At 35.4% G+C, this 22,495-nt stretch overlaps 1 protein-coding gene across 1 annotated transcript; it reads left to right on the top strand.

Annotated features, from left to right (window-relative positions):
- Positions 1-12,372: 12,372 nt before the first annotated feature.
- Positions 12,373-12,759, top strand: LOC149149648 (strigolactones hydrolase CXE15-like). Its single transcript, XM_089442546.1, has one exon. The coding sequence runs from the start codon at positions 12,373-12,375 to the stop codon at positions 12,757-12,759; it is 387 nt and encodes a 128-aa protein (XP_089298672.1).
- The last annotated feature ends 9,736 nt before the right edge of the window (positions 12,760-22,495 follow it).

The raw sequence follows: 22,495 nt of genomic DNA, 5'->3' as shown, positions 1-22,495 counted from the left end.
CAAGTTTCCTCCAGTTTCTCCATTTCCCTGAACTGTTGTTTTGATCCCAAAAATCCTTAACTTTGGTGAGCTCCTTGGTGTCTGTCTCTGCTTTGAGGTCCTCCAAATCCTCCTTTAACAAAATAGGTTCTTGTTGCCATCTATCCTCCCAGAATAAGGCTAAGTCTCCCTCTCTAATTTCCCAGAAGCTGTGATCTTGAATTATGCTTCTGTTTTCCCAGGCTTTGTTCCAAATATATGATCCTCTTATATTACCATCCATCCTTATGCGGTCATTATCTAGCCAAGAGCTTGCATATTTTTCTTTCCAAAGGATAGCCCAATGTGCTTCTGGTTCTTTGATCCATCGCCACCATAATTTTGCCCCTAAAACCTTGCTCAGAATCTCAGGATCATCCAATCCAAGACCCCCATGGTTTCTGGGTTTACAGATTTTTTCCCAGGCAACTAAGGCCCATTTCTTCTTATCTTCCCCCTTGCCCCATAGAAAGTCTCTTTGTATGTTTCTCATTTGGTGCAGGATTCCTTTAGGAGCAGGGATAGCTGAAAGCATAAAGACTGGGATTGATTGTAGTACGGCCTTTGTGAGGACCAACCTGCCAGCCAAGTTTAGAGATCTTATAGTCCATTTCCTGGTTTTGTCTTGTAATTTATTAATTATCGGCTCCCATATGCTCTTATGTAACGGTTTAGCCATTAGAGGAACTCCCAGATAATGTGAGGGGAGAGAATCCCTTTAAAAGCCCAGAATTCTAGATATGTTCCTCTGAATAGCAATGTTAGTATTGAAGAAAAAGATTTTTGATTTGGAAAGATTTACTTCCATACCTGAACCCATGGCAAAGTCACTGAGGATTTGTTTATAATCAAGTGCTTCTTTGACTGTAGGGATTCCTTGCAGCATGGTGTCATCCACAAATTGTTGATGAGCCAAGGCCTGTCTATTGTCCGAGAGTTGAAGACCCTTGATTTTACCAACTTCTTTTGCATTCTTGATAGACCTACCCATTCCATCCATCATGAGGATGAAGAGGAAGGGTGAGAGAGGGTCACCCTGCCTAAGGCCTCTGGAAGGAATAAAAGTCTTCGAAGGAGAACCATTGACCAAAATTGAGAAACTGGAAGAAGTGACTAGAGCCATGATCCATCTTAACCAATTGTGGTCGAACCTGTAAGCAATAAGAGCTTTCTTGATATAGATCCAGTTCAGCTTATCATAAGCTTTGGCTATGTCCAGTTGCATGATCATTCCAGCCTTTCTTTTGCTAGTAAGATAATGCACCACTTCATGTGCTTGAATAATGTTATTAAGAATTTTCCTTCCTTCCACATATCCAGATTGTTCCCTCGAGACTAGTGAAGGAAGAAGGGGTTTGAGTCTATTAGCAACAACTTTAGATATTATCTTGTACACCACGTTGCATAAAGCTATAGGTCTAAACCTATCCGGGGTTTGAGCCAATTCCTGTTTAGGGATCAGGGCTATAAAAGTGGTGTTCAGAGCCTTCAAAATGGTTTTGTTCGTTCTGGAATCCTCAACCACCTGCAGAATGTCATGTTTGACAATATTCCAGCAAGCTTTGAAGAAGTCAACATTGAAACCATCCGGGCCTGGCGCCTTCCCATTCTGCATTTCTTTGAGTACTCCACTAACTTCCTCTTCAGTCACTGGCCTGTAAAGATTGGCATTATCCTCTCTGGAAACCATCCTGGGTATATGCTTAGTGAAGTCCCGGATGTGGAGTTCTCTATCATAACAGGTTTCCTTTGCTATGTTTCGAAAGTGCTGGACTAGAACTGCATCTATTTCTTCATGAGAATTGAGAATATTTCCTCTTTCATCCTTGATCAGAGAAATTTTGTTATGAGCTCTGTTTGCTATGGTGGATTTGTGGAAAAATCTGGTATTACGTTCACCTTCTTTTAGCCACTGAACTCTAGATTTTTGTCTCCAAAATATTTCCTCTTGTTTGCATAAATTCTCCCAGTTTTGATGATATTTGGTGGCTTGATCACTTCTGGCTTTGTCATGTCCCTCCGTAATAAGGGCTTGGTTGAGTTCCTGCATTTTACCTTCAATAATTTTTTTCTCTTCAAAGATGTTACCAAATTCATTCTTGTTCCAGTCTTTAAGCCGGAGCTTGATGTGTTTTAGTCTTTTCTGAAGAAGGAACATGCTGGTGCCCTGAATATTTAAATCTTCTGACCACCATTTGGCTATGTTGCTGATGAAGTCTGGGTAGGAAAGCCAGATGTTCTCAAATATAAAGGGTCTGTTCCTGGGGGTGCCAATGCCCTGAACCTCCAGTTGTACCAGCCAGTGATCTGAGCCTCCAAAGGGGAGCATCCTTGCTACCATTTCCTTTTCATTGAACATCAGATCCTCTGAGATTTTGAATCTGTCTAATTTAGAGGCCACCTGAGACTCTCCTCCTCTTTTATTGTTCCAAGTAAAGATTCCATTACTCGTTACAATGTCCACCAGCTTCATCTTATCAATAAAGGTTTGAAAAGCCAAAGAATCTTTGCCTAGAACTCTAGTTCCCCCTTTTTTTTCTATAAGTGATTTGATCATGTTGAAATCACCTCCCAAGATCCAAGGTATTCCTGCATGTCTGTCTCTAAGATTCTCCAGAGAGTTTAGAAGCCTGAGTTTGTCGTCCATTCTTTGAGGGCCGTAAACATTCGTTACCAGGTAGGTATCCTTGTCTCCCACAGGTTGAATGACTACAAATAAATAATCCCTAGATGCCTCCACATATATTAAGCCAATTTTTTGTGGATTCCAAAGAGTGAGAATACCTCCTGCTGTATTCTCTGCTTTGACTTCCAGAAACTCAAATCTATTGAGCCATTTACTATGGATATCTCTTATCTTCTGGATGGAACACTTAGTTTCCTGGATGAAAATCATATCCGGAGCTGCTTGTTTCATTCTATTATTCAGTAATCTTTGTTTCCTTTTACTACCTAGACCCCTGATATTCCAAGAAGTGAACTTCATAATTAAAGATTAGTAAAGGAGTAACTGGATAGGTCTTTCATCTTACTTGAATCTATCATTAGCTTTCCACATTCCATCAACAGCTCATTCTGCTTTTTTCTGCCCTGTTTCTTCCTTGGGTTTCTGAGTGCTAGTCCCGCTGTGTTTTTCATTGTTTTCACTCCTTCGTTGCCCTGCCTATCTTTGTGTTTTTGTCTGTCCACCCCTGTAGTCTGGGTTTTCCATAAAAATAGCTGATGAACTCTGTTGAACTTACACACCCTCGACTGTCAAGGACCCGACAGGGTTTTCTCGACTGATAAGGACCCTTTAGGGGGCTCGACTGATAAGGAGAGGAGAGGATGCGTAAGCATGACTCGACCCACGCCCCCCCACCCAATAAGTAAATTGAAATTTATTGCTTGCTTGACGTTAGGAAAGCAAGGAGAGGGACGGAGTCACTCACTCATTCCGATGGGTGAGGGACTCGACTGATAAGGACCCTTTAGGGGGCTCGACTGATAAGGAGAGGAGAGGATGCATAAGCATGCTCGACTGGCCGCCATCGGCTCGACTGTTAAGGATGCGTAAGTAGGCTCGACCATAGCCCCCCCACCCAATAAGTAAATTGAACCTTTAGGTACTCGACCATAAGGGAGAGGATGCGTAAGCAAGCTCGACCATAGGATGCGTAAGCAGGCTCGACTGATAAGGACCCTTTAGGGGGCTCGACTGATAAGGACCCTTTAGGGTGCTCGACCATAAGGGAGAGGAGAGGAGAGGACCTTTAGGTACTCGACCATAAGGACCTTTAGGTGCTCGACCATAGGGAGAGGATGCGTAAGCAGGCTCGACTGTTAAGGAGAGGACCTTTAGGTACTCCACTGTTAAGGACCTTTAGGTACTCGACCATAAGGGAGAGGATGCGTAAGCAGACTCAACCAAAAGGGAGAGGACCCTTTAGGGGGCTCGACTGATAAGGATGCGTAAGCAGGCTCGACTGATAAGGAGAGGACCTTTAGGTGCTCGACCATAAGGAGAGGGGAGGAGAGGGAGAGGGAGAGGACCCTCACCATATGAATAGTGAGTGACTCCGTCGATGGCAGCCTTGACAGTCGAGTGTGCTAACGCACCCTTTAGGGGGCTCGATTGATAAGGATGCGTAAGCAGGCTCGACCATAGCCCCCCCCACCCAATAAGTAAATTGAACCTTTAGGTACTCGACCCCAAGGGAGAGGATGCGTAAGAAGGCTCGACCATAGCCCCCCCCACCCAATAAGTAAATTGAACCTTTAGGTACTCGACCCCAAGGGAGAGGATGCGTAAGTAGGCTCGACCATAGCCCCCCCCAACCAATAAGTAAATTGAACCTTTAGGTACTCGACCCCAAGGGAGAGGATGCGTAAGCAGGCTCGACCATAGCCCCCCCCACCCAATAAGTAAATTGAACCTTTAGGTACTCGATGAGTCTAACCCTTCTTTGGTTCCTTGATTCAAGAAACCTTCCAAATCTAGGTTTTCTTTCTCAAGAATTTCCTGGAGCTCATGGTCCTCCATTTCCATCTCACTTTGGGTCATTTCATGATCCATCTCTTGTTCTGCATCATTCACCATAAATTCTTTCTGCTTGTTGTTATCTTGTATTTGTTCCCTTTCTTCTACTTTCTCCTCCTCCTCTGGACTTCCTTCCTCTGCCTGATTTGTTTCTATGGAACCTTCTTCTACTTCAAGGACATGAAACATGTTCTGGTTAGCTTGTTGCCCTGCTGATTTACGTGGTTTTGGTCCTCTTTTGCCTCCTTTTCCTTTATGTTCCACCTTGACGAAGCTTTCTGAATCCTTCATTGTGTCAGTTTTGTTTTTGTTCTCTATTTTACTGAGAGGGCAGTCTCTGAACAGATGTCCATGCTCATGACATTTGCGACATCTGAATGGGATATGTTCATAATCTACTGTTTGTATCCATTCTTCATCAAAAACCTCCAAAATAACCTTGTCCGGCAGAGCTCCAAATAGATCCATTTCCACACATATTCTAGCAAAGGAAGTGTACTTTCCCCTTCTAGTGGCCTAAGAAACTTTGACAAATTGACCTAACTTATTTCCTATGGCGGCTAGAGATTCTGTTTGCCAGTAATCGAGAGGTAGAGAATAGAGTCTTACCCAAACCGGAACCAATGTAAAAGTTTCGTGTTCTGGAACAAAATTCATAATCCAGGGTCGCATATAGAGGCCTGTTGCAGCATAAAAGTAGGGCCCTCCTTCAAACACTCTGTCCTTATCTTCAATATTTGCAAATACAACAGTGAAAAAACCCTTAGACCCAAGATGTAGGTCAATGCTGCCTTTTGGTTTCCAGTGGTATTTAATCCACATTTGCAAGGCTTTTTTAGTGGGCCATAGACCCATGAATTTACAAATGATTGCATAAGTTTGCATGTGATCCCTGTGCGCCTGCAGTGCTGGCTCATTTAAAATGACCTTGGGAGTTACCGCCGCTTTGGGTTTGCATGGTCCCATGTGTGCTTTGTCTTTTGTTCCTTTCTCCTTGTCTTCTTCCTCATTTTCCTTTGCATCATTATGCTTCCTTGACTTATTTCCCTCCTGTTCTTCTTCATTATTTCTTTCCCATCCTTCTGAGGGCTTTTTGTCATTTTCCATTGGTCTTTCTCCCCTGCTGGACACAACCTACTTGTAGGAGGGAGTGGAGCTCCCTCCTTTGCATCCTTCCATGGAGAACGCCTCTGTAACAATTCGAAACCCTGGTTTTTCTATCCTGTCGTACACTCCTCAAAATGAGATCCAAGTTCTAAACATCGCACATTAACATATCTTGACACATTAGCTTTAGTTACATTTAATTAACTTTAGTGCTTGCATGCAATGAAGCTTAACTTAGGTGCTTTATGTATTCATTCTTTCATCACTATTGAATATACAAAATTCATGCTCTCTTCCATTTTTTCTCAATTCTTGCAAGTTTATGCAATTATTCTCTAGCTAGGTCCTTACCTGTGCAGACTCTCATAATTTAACATGGTATCAAAGATGTGAGGGGCTTGGAGAAGGTGTGTGAACAATGTTTTACACGTTTGAAGATCAAATAATTGGAAACTATTGGGAGATTCAAAGTACCTAAATTTTCCACAAATTGAAAGTGTCAAAAATTGTGAGAGAATTGAAGATATGGTTGATGAAGACTTTGCTATAGATGGAGACTTTGCTTTCAAAAGCATAGAAGAGGACTTTGATTCTTTTACTATTGATGTTGTTGATGATGCCCCACATGCACTCTCAACCGCAAAGCCATGCATGCATCCAAGGAGGCGTTTATAACACCATGCATGCATCCATGAAGACATCCCTAAAGCTATGCATGCATTCCTAGAGACAAGCATGTCCATGCATGCATATATGGTACATGCATCTAATCATTAATGATGCATACTGAAGTTGCAGGGAATCCATATTGGCATGCAACCATGGATCCCTAGAGATAGGCATGCACATGCATACATATATGGTACATGCATTTGATTGTCAAATGCATGTTGAAGTTGCAGGGAATCCATATTGGCATGTAACCATGGATAAGGAGAATTAGTCCTTGATCCAAACATGGGAGTTGATACCTCTACTTTTGAAAAGGAAGTTTGTTCCTCCATATCCATTTGCGGAGAAGGAAGGCTACTTCCAACTATGTACTTAGTTTGGGATCCAACCCATTTGTTGGTCAAGCAAGAAGCAAGCTACCATTGCTTTATCATCAACAAAGGTCGAGTACAAAGGAGAAGTCAATGCTGCCATTCAAGCCATTTGGTTGCAACATTTCTTTTCTGAACCCTTCTAAACTTGGTATCATTATCCATCGTCTGAATGTCATATGGTGCGACAATCAGAGTACATTGAATTTTTGCAGAGATCTAATGCAGTGACAATGGACCAAACATATCGAGATTCACATGCACTACATCAGAGGATTGTTTTATGATGGGATCATCGATCTGCAATATTGTCCTAGTTCTAAGTAGATTGTCGACATCTCCACCAAGACTTTCACTGAGCAAAAGTTTCAGTTTCTGCGAGATTTTCTCAGACTGAATGATACCACTACCTAACAATTATATTTTCTTGTAGTTTTGCATTATATTTTGAAGGGGGGTTGTTCCCACTAGATTTTCCTTGTTTCCTCTTTCGTGCATTGTACATGGTACCTAAAATGGTCTTGTTGTACATGGTACTTAAAATGGTCTTGTTGTCAGGACTCATCCATCTTGCATCATACTCATATAAGTTATGCTTAAAGGGGAATGTTGGTGTACATGCATATTAACATAGCATAAAACACACTTAGCTTTGGTTAACTTTAGTGCTTACATGCACATTAATATAGCATAAAGGGCACTTAGCTTTAGTTAAATTTAATGCTTGCATGCAGTTAAGCTTAACTTAACTGCTTTATGTATTGATTCTTTAATCATTAATAAATATACAAAAAAAATAGTTTTTTTTTTCAATTTATATATATTGATTCTTTAATCACTAATATATAGTAAAAAAAAAAAATTCAATTTTTACAAATTTATGCAATTATTCTCCTAGATCTTTACTTATACAAACTCTAATAATTTAATAATAACAAACACACTAGCCAATTAAAACAAAAATACAAAATTAAAATCTCAAAAAACTAAGAAATTGAAATCTAATTAAAATCTCAAAAACACAAAAGTGAAATCTATCTTCCTCGTCCTCCATCCATCCAGAGACTTGGCTTTTCAACCTCATTTATACTAGCGTGGTATCTCTCATCAGCAAACATCATTTTCTTTTATCACAACAGCCATAGCCATTGGCCGCACATGTTACACACACTCTTCCCAATAATTTCTCCGTGAGCTCCCACCTCCAAAAACGCTCTTCCCAATAATTTCTCCGTGACCTCCCACCTCCAAAAACATGTTTAATTGTGTAGATAGATCATACATTACAACACCGAATGTATATGCAGACCATTTAAAAAAAAACACTCTGCCTCTACTACTTTCATTTTAATTATTTAATTTCCACACATTCATTCTCAATCCTACTTTTTCAAAGTTGTTCCATTCCAAGGCCGAAGAAACAGAAAGGAGTGAAGTGATTTTCCTTTTTAAGAGTTGTTCCATTCCAAGGCAGTGAGAAAATGATCTTTGATGACTTTTTAATGCTGAAAAATGAAAATCAAAGGTTGTTTTTGGAAATAGTCTCATTGCGTAGATTTCTTCATTCTGAATCCAACATAGTTTGAACTGGTAAAAATGGACTCCGGACGAAGGAGATATTGTAAAAAGAAAATTGCTCAATATCCTTAGAAAAAGAGGCATTTTCTTATTAAATTGGACCTTAGTAAAAAAATTTAGCAGGTAAAAATAGACTCCAAGGAAGGAGATATTGTAAAAAGAAAATCGCCCAATATCCTTTGGAGAAAAGGCAATTTCTTATTAAATTGGACCTTAGAAAAAAAAAACATTTTCTTATTAACTTGGACTTTAGAAAAATTTAATGTACATTAATAAAAATTGTTGGATTCGATGGGATTTGTGTCCAAAACCTCCCATAGGCAATTTCTTATTAAATTGGACCTTAGGAAAAAAGACATTTTCTTATTAACTTGGACTTTAGAAAAATTTAATGTACATTAATAAAATTGTTGGATTCCATGGGATTTGAGTCCAAAACCTCTCATCCACAAGGTGCATGCCTTAACCAGTTGCACTGCATATTAAGTGCTGCAATGTGGGGAGGGCAATATGTATTTATCAACGTGCTTGTTTTGGATACGGTTTAAAGAAGGGGAGGAGCCCGCCAAATATGGCGGCTCCACTCCCCTCCACTCCACGTAAACCTCCAAACAAGAGCGCCCTCCAAGATAGCGCTATGGCTATCAACGAATCCACCAAATCGCCATTAATCAAAGGTTATCCGTGGGAGTTAATACAAAGGATAACGCTTATGGAGATTATGCCAATCCACACGAAGTCAAACTGCCGGTCAGTACAGCTGGACTGCCATGCAGACAGCCACGGGGCGGAGATAAAGCCATTGGTTTCAACGTATTCATCCAGCCTCCATGCGCTCCAAATATAGCTATCCGCTATTGAAACTCCAAGATATATATCCGCTATTTTTAACTCATGATTCTAAATTCGAGATATATAATATGGTTTATATTTTAAAGAGTGCCTATGGCAGGTTTAAATGGATATGGAGGAGCGATTCCAGGGATATGCAAGGTTATTTAAAACGCTTGGTTTATCAAAACAAGCCGAAACTCCAAGACATATATCCGCTATTTTTAACTCATGACTCTAAATTCGAGATATATAATATGGTTTATATTTTAAATGGATATGGAGGAGTGACTATGGCAGGTTTAAATGGATATGGAGGTGCGATTCCAGGGATATGCAAGGTTATTTAAAAAGGTTGGTTTATCAAAACAAGCCAGGAAGGGAGAGTCGAACACGGGATCTCCTCCTCTGCATAGAGACTTTAACCAACGCGCCAAAAGAACAGACTTGTAAGAAAGGAGGAGCACATTCGTTTTATTGCAGGTATATTGCAGAAGTCCGCTAACTAAAGTTGGCGCCTGGCTAACTTTGGCGGAACTGCCAAATTTGGAGGCAGATTTAGCAGTTGCAGACAGAGAGTTGATTTTTGGGAGGTCCAGAGGTCACTTTGTCAGAACAGGGTCGTGTTTATAGTCGATTTGCATCGTCTCAACATTCTGAACTCATCTGTGCTATCAGTTTCTACATTTGAGTTGCAGAATTCCGAAGGAGTAGTGCCATCAAGAAGCTCAAGGTAGCTCAGAGCACTGATTGAAGGAATCAAGTCCAAGGGAGCTTGGATCTGTTTGCAGCCATGATAGGGATATAGATGGTATTCTAAGTCCATTGGTTCAGTTCAATAACCTTTGGAGTTAAGTGTGGAACTTGTAAAAGAATTATTGCCATAATCCCAAAGAGCCAAGTCAAGTTGACAAGAGCTCACGGAGAGGTAGCTCACGAGATTTGGGTGAACTCCTAGATTAAATTTGCCGTTATGTGTGATTGTTTATTTGCTGCATTATATGACTGTTATATGTGTTTAATATCAGCGCAAAAGGACTTAAAGTATTTAAAGAGTTAAAACAAAGACATAAGCAAAAGGACTCAAAGCACTTAAACAAAACAATTAAAACAAAAAGATAAGTGAAGCACTTAAACAAAACAACTAAAACAAAGAGATACACTTATCTCAAGTATTTAATTCCGCAAAATGTCAACATAAACTAGATCATATATTTGTTAAGTTTTGGAGTGGGAGGTTTTTGTAAGTATAAGAACATGTTAAACCCCCATTTCAGAGCATGAAGTGAGATCATATATTTGTTAAGTTTTGGAGTGGGAAGTTCTAGATCATATATTTGTTAAGTTTTGGAGTGGGAGTTTTTTGTCAGTATAAGAAAATGTTAAAGCCCCATTTCAGATCATGAAGTGAGAGCGGCACATAAGCTGCACGAGCACCCCTTCCAAGAGCCTTCGTACATCCCAAATAATTTTCAAAACTGCACATGCGCATAGGAAATGACATATCTCTAAACTGGATATACCTTCATTGGTTGCTTCTGTTGAGTTTTAGAGTAACTTACTGCAGGCTTCTCAATAGGAATTGCAGTGGTTGTTTTTGCTCACTTTCATGGCAACTCAACACTCAATCATACGCGTTCTAAATAGGAATCCCAGGCTTCATAGCTACCATTCAGTAATGCCATTCACACCAGAGCTACTAAACAGCACTACCATCCTCACACATTCACGCAACAGGCTCCACAACTTTGTTCTCCTCTAAAGCTCAATCGGCCTTTCTATCTGCATAGGATTCTAACAAAAATTTCTTGTACCTACTAATTGTAATGCAAGAATGTTAAGTGTTCGCTCTTCCACCACACTTTTATCTGCATCTTGGTCAAGCATATGTTAGTTACGCTTGGGGATAATTGGGATTCATTCTTAACTCAAAATCATTTTGATAAACCCATGCTTCCTAGAGAATGTGAACCACTAGTATCCTCTGAGCCTTATTCCTTTCCAAATGACCAATCATTTTCCTATTCATCATTCCATGCATACTAATAACCAAGAATCTTATCAAGAGAATGGTCCTTGTGTCTCAGAAGATGATGGGTTGTAAAGCCTAAACCTGTGTCTACTCGTCTAACCAAGAGTATGACCAAAGACGTCCATCTTGGTCAGGGTGAAATAAGGTAAGAATTAAGAAGCAAGGGTGAAACAAAAGCTCCCAATATTGACCCTTAGCTTGAATATTCATCTCTTGAACCTGCATGTTAAGAAACAAAGAGTCAGTCTAAACATAATTTTGATTCTCATATCAAAGTTAAACTAAGAGGAAGGAAAATTGCTAGGTTAAGGCAGAACAAGTGAATGACTTCTCCTACTAAAGAGATATGTGTTGATCTCAAGACTAATGCAAAGAATAATCCTAAGAAGACTAAGCCTGAATCTCGAGGAAATGTTAGTGCTTTTGATAACCAGAATGATACACCATAAGTGGATAGTGATCTAGGCAAAATTGCTTCTGGAAGCATTGTTAGATCTCTATTGGCACCAACAATTTTTATTCAATATACCATGACTAAACCATCGAATTGAGCAACTCATGCAAGAAAACGAACTACTCAAAGCCTCCTATCAACTTAAAGAAACACATAAACAATAAAATTCTACTAGTTTAGTTAACAAGTCACAGGTTTTTGATACTCACATTGTAGTGAAGTCTTCAAAGTTCAAAGTCGTAATTTCCCCTGTACTTGATTATCTACATGATGATAAATAAAATATTTTATTTTTGATATTCTCATCTTTTGGGAATGATAATTTATGTCGATATTTTGATTTGATTTGTTGAAATTGTAAAGGTGTTACAAAATCCAAGATTCTGTAACTACCCTTTTCTTGGTTATATCGTAAAATGATTTTCATTTCTCAATATGTCGCAAGCATCCATGTTGGTTGAGTTCTGCTTGTGTGTTTTATGGAGAGGATAACTGGAGGTCACCTCTAGTTGTTTTGGATATTATCAAATGAACTCCTATTAGTTACTTTGTTGATTTTTTGTCATCTACTGGATATAGCCGTTAGGCAAAAAACAAACACTTATGATTATTTTGTAAAAATATGGTTTTTATTTTTAGTTTCTTACAGACATCGTAGGTTGAACGGTGGTTATACCAAATTCTTATTTTGTAATGAAAGGGGGGAATACCTAAAGTTATTGCAAATGGAACATTCACTTTCATCTTGGATCCATGCCTCGCTTCATGTGTAGATTTTAGCAAGTTGTTCATGGCAGGTGACAGTGCCGGAGGCAATATCATGCATCAATTGGGAATCCATGTAAGTGGAAGAAAATGGGATGGCCTACGTTTCCAAGGGGCTATTCTGGTTCACGTCGCTTTAGGCAACGAAGAACGAATTGGCAGGGAATTGGGGCCAAAGGCAGAGGTGGAGGAATTTAATAAGTTGAAAGATGTAATATGGAGCATCTCTCTTTCCGCAAGTGTGGATAGAGACCAGCCTTTCTCCAACCCAGTTGGACCCCTTTCTCCTGATTTGTCTACTCTAGTGTACGGACTAATTCTTGTATTTGTTGAAGAGAAGGATCTTCTAAGAGTAGGGAAAAATTCAGGGGCTAATATTCGTAAGGGGGCTAATGTTCCATGCTTTTCCTAAAAAAAATCGTTAATTTTCATTTTTTCTAAAAAATTATTAGCCCATATTTTATAGTATAAAATTGTTTCACCTTAAAAATTGCCAAACTTTTATATAGAGACTATATAACATTATTAGAAATTTGAATGCATTTACAAAAACATTTCCAAACATTTTACAAATTGCATAATATGTATTAATGAGATTCTCCAAGGTTTTTAAACTTTAAAATAAATTTCTTTCCTTAAAATTTTCCCTCTCCAGAGAGATCGAGCTGTTTTGTATTAGGAAGCACTAAAAAAGGTGGGTAAAGATGCTTATTTGGCTGTGATGGAAGGCGAAGACCATGCGTTTCATCTTTTTCAATCCGAAATCTGAGAATGTGCCCCCCATGTTGAAACACATTTCTGACTTTATGCATTCCTCCTCCTACGATCAGTGCAAGAAACCCACACAGAATTCCTCCTCCTCCGATCAGTGCAAGAACCCCACAGAAAATCTTTTCATATGATAACATGGAGCGAATATTGAAGAAATGTGGGTCTCATTATTATTATTCAGATGTTGAAATTAATGTCTCTGTTTTTGCTGACTTTATTGCACTTATTTTGAAGTGACGACTCTGTATTCAATCTTCTGGAACACGTTACAGCTGTTTGTCATCTCCTACATGATTAGGGTAGTAGTTTTTTGTAATCTCCTCCAGCGAATTTTCTTGGTTGAGTATACACTGGTTGGTTGATACATAGTCTCTGTGTGGTCTCTGTTGAGTGTTTGTCATGGAATGTGGTCCGTGGATTGATAGAAAAGAGCATATAATTTTATGGTCTTTGTCGAGTGTTTGTCATGGTATGTGGTCCGTGGATTTTCGAGTGTTTGTCATGGTATGTGGTCCGTGGATTGATAGAAAAGAGCATATAGTTTTAGGTGCATCCTCCATGTTCTGTGATTGTTTTCATGATGTTAAAATTTTGGGGTGCCTTTCTGTTGAAGTGTTATCTATATAAATTTTTAGGATGCTATTTCTTTTTCTCAAATATATGTATGATTTTTTCATCATGTTATATTTTTTTAATTGTGATTTATTTGTTACTTCTTATTCTACACAACGCACACCCTTATCTAAATTTTTCTTTTATTCAAGATAAATTTAATTGAATTATTAGCATTACTTTTCTATAAACATTTACCCATTATCATATCTTTTAAAAGCTCTCTTGTTTGCAGCACAAGGGATTTGACTGCTAAAGTCTACCAAATCATATATATTCTATCCCTTTGGTTTTAAGCCTACTAACAAAGAAACATATGCTCTTAATCATTATGCCCATATACAATTGAAACTATAATATTTATCTAAATTTTTATTTAAAAAATAAATTAAATTATTTATATTACCTTCTTCAATCATTATCTATCATCAATGTAATATTTTAAAATATTCCATGGAAATTGAATCTATTGATAATTCAATTAAAATTCTAAAAATTATATTTCAAAATAAACACAGAAAGTTAAGCATATTGACATAACACATTGAATATACAAGTATTATGACTAATAATTTTAATAATTAAACCTTTATATATATATAGACATGCTAAATTCAAATGGTCTTTTTTACAGAGGCTACAATTTTGCTTTGAAAGTTATTTTTCACGTGAATCTAGCTTTTTTTTTTCAAATCTGATTACAGGAGCTTTTGAATTATTTTTATAGTGGAAATGGATTCAACACCATCAAAAATTTATGCCGCACCCAAAACTCTAAGGCTTGACAATTGTAACTCAGATTTCCCAAAATTTCTATTCTTGAACAAAATTGTGACTTCATTAGACTACTCTAATTCTAATTGATTTTAAAGAAAAAGTCTTCTCATAAACAAAAAACCAGTTAGTCTTATTCTTTATTAGAGCACAAAGGTATTGCATGAGTGGTCAGCTTGCAGAGCAGATGTCTTTTTTTTCTCCTTCCATCACGGGTTGAGAAATTGAATTCACCCTTGCATTTTTAGCTATTTTCTATTTGTTTCTATAGATATTAAGTGACTAATTGTTTTTCCTACAGCGTAATCCACTAAACAAAAAGAAAGCGGGATGGATTAAAATGGAAATTTCACTAATAAGCCGTTGTGTTTTCTACATTTGACTATAGCTTGGAATAAAAAATACGGTGTGTGGGTTGTCAAATTCTAAGAATAGCTAATGATAAGGTAATTGTAATTAAGGAACTTTCCGATGCCGAAATCCGGTGAAAAAAATTGAGGTGAAATCTTGATTAATGTTATTTAAACTGGATTTTTGAATATATATATGGATTCAACACCCTGAAAAATCCCTAGGGCACTTCGATTGTGCAATGATTACCCATCAAACTTGTAATTTCAATAAATTCACGCCAGATTTTAGAGAAATTAGACAGGAACAACCCAACAGAAAAACTTCCAAAAAATCACACTAAAAACAACTGATAATTAATTGACTGTTGAAACAGTCCAGGATAAATGTTTTCACAAGAGTATTCAAAGCTACAATGATCATTATGTACTCCTTAGAGGTGAATGCATTGAATTATATGTGAACGAATAAGTCGGCCGTTATTCTATCGGATGCTTTTATGGTTACACTATTATGCTGTGTTATTGGGGTTCTTATTTGAAGTGGATTTATGTGGTTGCATTGTTATCGGGTTCGAACTCCGCTAGAGCACTCCAAATTTAATTTATTTATTTTTTAATATAATTTTTACAATTTTAATATTTTGAGATTAGGTAGTGAAGGTTTGTATTCCCTTGACGAGTTGATTTTAGTGAGACTTTTTCGAAGTTTTTCCGGTCTAGCAGGAATTTATTGAAATCATAAGCTTGATGGGTAACCCGTGCACAATGAAAGTGCCCTAAGGGTTTTTCAAGGTGCTGATTCCATATATACAGTCAAAAAACCATTTTAAATAACACAAATCAAAATTTCATCTCAAAATTTTCCACTGGATTTCGCACCAGAAAATCCAAAAAGTCACACTAAAGGCAACTCCTTTTCTTGAAAGTATTAGGCATGCACAACTTATAAGTGTTAAAATAAGTTAAATGTATATTATAATATTTATTTTTCTTTATAATTTTGTTATATGCATGGTTATAAAATATAATATAGGTTAAAAAAAATTAAGGAAAATATTTTTATATGAAGAAAATGTTGCACTTCAAAAACAAATTTGTGAATATATATATGTATGTATGTATAACTTTAGTTAGAATTATTTAAATATCTTTACAATATATCATAACTCAATATTGGTATAATTGAAACTTTGGGTGTTTCGCTTTTGGATCCACTTTGTATTTTTTTGGTAAGTTTAATCATCATCCTAGTTATTATTTCCAACACAATTTCCTCATTTTTTAAATTACTAGAGTTTTGGGCCCACCATAATCCATACACTAATAAACATGGAAAAACATCAAAGTGTTTGAATGATCCAATATGAAGCCCCTTCCTACAAGCATGCTTCCAAATCTTGATTCTTCCAAGAAGATTTTTGCTTGAATACTAGCTCTTTTTCCTTGAATCCTAGCTCCACTTGCATCATCCAAGTCCTTCATCCTAAAATATTTCTACATGAATACTAGCTTTATAATTACATAATGACATAAAACAAAAGAGTGAGAAATGGTCTCTCCCAAAGCTTTGCACGAGGTGCATCAATTGGGGCCAATCCAACCTTGTTTTAAACCATTATTTCACATGAATAGTTTATTTTTCATAGCTATAGATATGAAAATTTTGCATTTTAGGGGAGGAAAAAGTTTCAAAAGGAGCTTCCACCACCATTTCTTTTCCCCCAAGAATTGAGCTTTGAAATGGGTTGAATAACCCAATTTAGTTGTGTATTCTACTCCCCATCCTCATTTAGTCTAATGAAATTGGATATCATATTCTCCATATAGTTATGCCACTTTTCATCTTCTAAGCCTTCCAAACCTCCATCTTACTCAGAATTCCACCTCAACATGTGCTTTTCTTGGGGAGACTACACTTTGGCATCTAATAATGAAAAAACACCTACTGTATGGAAAGACTTGATTAGGGCTATTGAGAGTTGGTAATCGCTATCTTCCCCCTATCGATGCATCCTCAATGAATTTTACCTTTCAGTCATTCTACACTCTTTGTATCATCCGAGATCCAACTAAAGTGAAATCATCTACCAGTTCTTTCCAAACAATTTAACCTTTGGTCGATTTCCTTGTCTATCGATACTATTCCTCCGTCAAGAGATACTTGATATACTTAGATAACATTACCCTTCATAATGAGAATAGGCTCCAAGTCGCTAAATATTTGCTAAATAAATATATTTTTGAGGCTCCATAACCCCACTTTATTTGGAGTAACTATATGACTCCATTTCATAAGAGGAATGCCCCTTGATTCTTAAGATGTTGTCCATAATAAATGGATAAGAAAAGGAAACTAATCCTCTTGGTTTTTGTAAGAATTCCTTTATGCACACTCATGATTGATGTCCAATATACAAGGATACTTTCTAGTGTTAATTTGAACAATATTAGACAACCCCCCTCCACCCCGACAAGAATCTACTGACACATATGTAAATACATGTTTCCAATATACAATGTGGGTATTAGCGTGATGGGTTGATTTAACAATATTTAATGTTTAATTGGAATTAAGAGTGTATTGTTGGGTGTGGGTCTAGTTTGAAAATATGATGAAAGGTGGCCTTCATGTTTTGATGTGTATTTGAGATAGGTGGATCCAGTATGAAATATTATGAAACACTATCTAGGAGGTGGTGAGGCTTGTAGCCTTCAGTGAAGGGGTAGGAGCTCCCTTCCAGTAGGAGCTAGTAAATGTGGTTAAGGGATTGTAGCTCCCTTCCACTGGGTGCTTGAGAATGAGTGGAGGTTGCATCCTCTTGTAGATGGGTGTCTACATGTTGGTAAGAGTCTGCGCTAGTACAAAACCATGATGTAATGATTTTTCATTATAATAAGAAAAGAAGACAAAGATGACGACAACGATGGTTTTCTCCCACATTGGGTTTCCACCTAAAATCTCAGTGTCCATATGAGTTGATGTGTTGCTTATGTGTTGTGATTTATCTATCCTTTACTACATATTAAATGAATTATGAACTAATAATGCAATGATTAAGTTAAACATATGATGGAAGTTATCAAAATTAAGTAATATAGATATGCGTAGTTTTAATTCACTGAAGGCACATACACACACGATTTGTCTGAATGATAGTAGTGTACAAAATTCTAAATGTGAAATTGAAAGTTAAAGTGAAGTAAAACTATTGATTGACCCCCCACCCCCCCTCGATCAATATTTTTCCTAACATAAGACTCTAGAAGAGACTATATTGTAACTCTAGTTAAGGGTTGAGGTAATCAAACCTAACCACTATTAGGCTATCAAGCTATGTTATAATTGAGCCACTAGGAGGAAAAGTGATTGATTCTTTCAAATGCATTTATTCCATAGCTGAGAAAGGATTAGCCGAGAGGGACAGGGGATAGAGCACACTGAGACAATTTGTGCACTATAGTAGCCCACATACCATAAACCATACTTCTTTGTACTCACAACCATTTTCTATTCAGCGAAAGAGAGCAAAACAATCTCACCTTCCACTAGGTTTTTCTCTTGAAAGGGTTTCCCAAGTCATATATTGTGTCAAATGTGTTTGTGAGATTTTATTTCGTTGTTCTCTATTCTATTCATAATTTTAATTCACATGCATACATTATTAACAATAATTCATAGATCTAGAAATATAAAAAGAAATAAAATTATAATAGCGTATAATTTCATATTTTAAATATAATTTTATCAGATCTATTATAACAAATTATCCATTAGAATATCCATGGTAGTTTACATTTCAAAATATCTATCTACTAATCTCACAGATATCTGAAACACACAGAGTTTTCCCTCTGATAACTAGGAATCTAGAGTACATTGTGTTCCACCTGCAACACCTAAGACTCCAGAATGCACAATGTCTCCACCTGCTTCTTCTCTTCAACTATGCTTCCCAACATGCTCCCACTCCAACAAAAAACCATGTATGTCGGTTTAGGCATACACCACCACAACACATTACTCATGTCTGTAAACCTTGTTGTTGTCAACCACGCTTAATTTCCAACATGTTGTTAGTCTCTCACATATCAGAGAGATTGTTCTCATGACCTCTAATCCTCTTCCCTCATGTGATCCTCTCCTATGCAAATGACCCCTTCTTTTTCCTCGTCACTCTCTTTTCTTCACCTACACCATTGTGACTTCTTGCATGTAGGACACCCAGTGCAACCCACAAGGTATGACAAAGAGGACATGGGCTTATCCTCCACTTGGGAAGCCCATAATCCACCTCCCTACTTACTATGCAAGCCATTAAAACTCAGTTAGAGTCTGGAGTCCATTAATTCACAACCTTGACTTAAATAATTCCCAAGCAACTCCTCCTCAAATCTCTGAATCTATGTCCACTCCTAATAGAGAATCACTATGTTTCCATTTCCACAATATTTATATAAATTATAATTCACAATGATAATTACAAAAAGGTAGAAAAAAAGGTTGTCACATACTTTGTCACCACATTATATCATGTGTTCCTAAATTCTTATATTATGCTTTTACTCTATTTTAATCCAACAAAGTTTAAAGAATTTTCACCTGAAAAAATTGAAGTCATCTCCAATCAACTTGTTTAGATCACATACAAAATGAGAATTAGTTGCTAAGAAGTTACATAATGATTTAGACACAAATAAAGTAAATTTATTTTCTTACCTCATAACATCATTATTTTCTTAAAATAAATTTGATGAAAGTATTCCAAGTAATTTAATTTTACACCTTTACGTCTTTCACTCAATAAGAAAGATTATTTCTAGAATTTACTTTGTCGTCTATCATCTTTTACTTTAATTGTCATGTAGATTTAAAAATATTATTGCAATCAATAAATTATCTCCTTGGTACATTATAAAAAAATTGTAATGTTGAAATTAGCATTTTATTGTAACTTTGAATATGCAACATTGATATTTTTTATCATGTCTTTGTAGATGTAAAAAACGTAAGAGAAATAGCATTTGTTTCGGTAATATATATTTTATCTGACTCTCATTGTATGTAAAACCAACTTAGATCAATCTTAACTCTGGATCTATCTAGGGTCCAAAGGAATCAAATCTTTCGAGTTACAAATCTCTTTTTTGAGTGCAAAATTCATGGAAAATGAGAGATTTGATCTCTCTCGGTGCTTGATAGATTGAGGGTTAAGATGGAACTAAGCTAGTTTTTAAAATAATATAATTTATAGTTTTTATTTCATGTCTTAAACATACTTAAGTATTAGACTTGTGTTTGCTAAATATTATTTTTATAAATTACTATAAATTATAATATACTAATAGTAATTTAAGTTAAAATTTTGAAAAAGGAAATATAAGAAATACTTATTTATTATTATTTTTTAAGTTAATAATTTTTAATTGTTGAAATTTAAACTTGTAAATTAAGAAAAATTAATTATTATCTTAAATTTAATTCGGTATAGTCTAACTCGTAGACAAAATGACCTTTTTGGATGGAATTAAACAATATAATTTCTAGCAAGATTGTGATTTCTTGTTGTTTAAAATAATTTTTTGAATGCATAAATAGATTTTGCATCTTGAAAAAACCAGAGGCGCTTGAACTTTACAAAGTAAACAAGTTAAACATATGATTTTTAAAAATTTGTATTGGATTTTGAATAAAAATAATCGTAAAAATGCTGTGAAAAGCACCATTTTGTGTATTAATTAGGCTACCCAAACTTAACTCATAATCTTGATTAAAAAAATGTATGACCTTTGATTATTAATCCATTTATAAATTATAGTGTTTAATTCTTTATTTATTTATTTATAATTTCTGAATTTCGCTTATAAATTGAGATCAACATTTTCATATATATAATATTTACTATAATTATTATTAAAACGTTTAATAAGTCTCTCATATATAACACATTTGTATTTGCAATTATTGAATTATTAATATATACAATTATATTTTATATTAATTATTGTAATGGATCACATACATAATTTGTATATTTTGGTCAAAATTAACTACCCTTCTTAAATACTAGTTATTTTTTTATTAATCTTAATAGATTTGTAAAATATTATTAAATTATGTATTTTTAATTTATATTAAATTATATATTATATATAACCATTCATTTTTAGTGGTGTTATTTGATTGTGTTATAGTAGCTTTTGACAAAAGTATTATGGCCCATAATTTGGTTATAGCTTATGCTTTGTACTTTATACTTAAAAAAAAAATTGTTTCTTAAATTTTATTTTATAAATTAAAATGATTGAGATAAATCATTTTCAGATAATTTTTTTTTTTTTTTTGTTTATTTATATTTTACATTTTAGATTTATATATGTTTTAATTTGAGTATCTTACATTACCCCTATACATCTCTAGACACAATAATTTGGTTATTTTTTTAATAAATCAAAAATGTGTTTTAAGAAAACTAAAAAAAGGAATATTTTTCATGTTTAAATTTGATCAAATTTGTTTTCCAAATTTCAATAAAAACAAATAATAAAAAGAGAGAGCAAAGTTGGGAGATAGGTGCATGGTTCAAGTTTGATATTAGGTGGAGAGGTGTGTGGAATTTAATTGTAATGTGTGAGCATGATGTTTTAAAAGGCCGAGAATTGACAAGATTGAAAGTGGTAAAACATATTGGGTAGAAAAATGTAGGTGTATTAACTCTTATTTTGATCACTATGGGATTTTAGAGGTTCCTAAGTTTTAAATCATGCAAATGGTTTATATCCTTAGCTTAATAGTGAAGTGATTAAATATTATGTGAGTAAGGTAATCTTTTATGACAACCTAAGAGTATAAAGAGTATGACATGGAAAGCATTATGTTTCACGTTTTAAGGTAATCTTTATGAATATAAGAGTATAAAGAGTATGACATGGAAAGCATTATGTTTCACGTTTTAAGGTAATCTTTATGAATATACTCATGTTACATTATTTACTTATAACCTAATCTTTATGAATATGCTGGTCTTACATTATTTACTTATAACCTAATCATCTTTTATCATAAAATCTGTGATTTTTTATATTATATTATTTATTTAATTTAGAGTACACCATTTTATGTTATTTTAGTATTACTTATAAATGTTTAAGTGTGTTATATATATATATATAATAATTTAAAACTAGATTTATATAATTTAGGGGAAGATGATATTATATGATTAAGCATAGTTGTTGAAAGGATAATCAATGAACCATGTCAATACTTATGGATGACATGCCTTGCGATAAGTTTATGATAACTCATTCATGGATTGGAAAAACCTACTTAATAGCAGGTCAACAATAAAGATAAATTTTGAGATAGTATAATATGTCCCAAATAGAGAGTGTAAACACCTAAGTTTAGTTGGATGGTGATGACTAAATTCATCCACACAAAGAGAGAACTCATGATTAAAAGAAGAACTCATGATTAAAATAATTTTATTAGATTATTAAAGTCAAATCATTATCTATACAATATGGAGTTTATGAAAATGTTTTTAGGAAGAAATCATTTAAAGTTACAATAAGTTTTTTTAATTAAAAAAATTACATATAAACTCAAGATTAAAGACAAAAAGAGTTTCACAACTC

Source organism: Pinus tabuliformis, chromosome 9 (genome assembly GCF_031772625.1).
Source record: "Pinus tabuliformis cultivar Carrire ecotype Pingquan chromosome 9, CPIR1, whole genome shotgun sequence".
NCBI lineage: Eukaryota > Viridiplantae > Streptophyta > Pinopsida > Pinales > Pinaceae > Pinus > Pinus tabuliformis.
The sequence above is the reverse complement of the archived record's forward strand: the minus strand, read 5'-3'. Positions and strand labels throughout refer to the sequence as shown.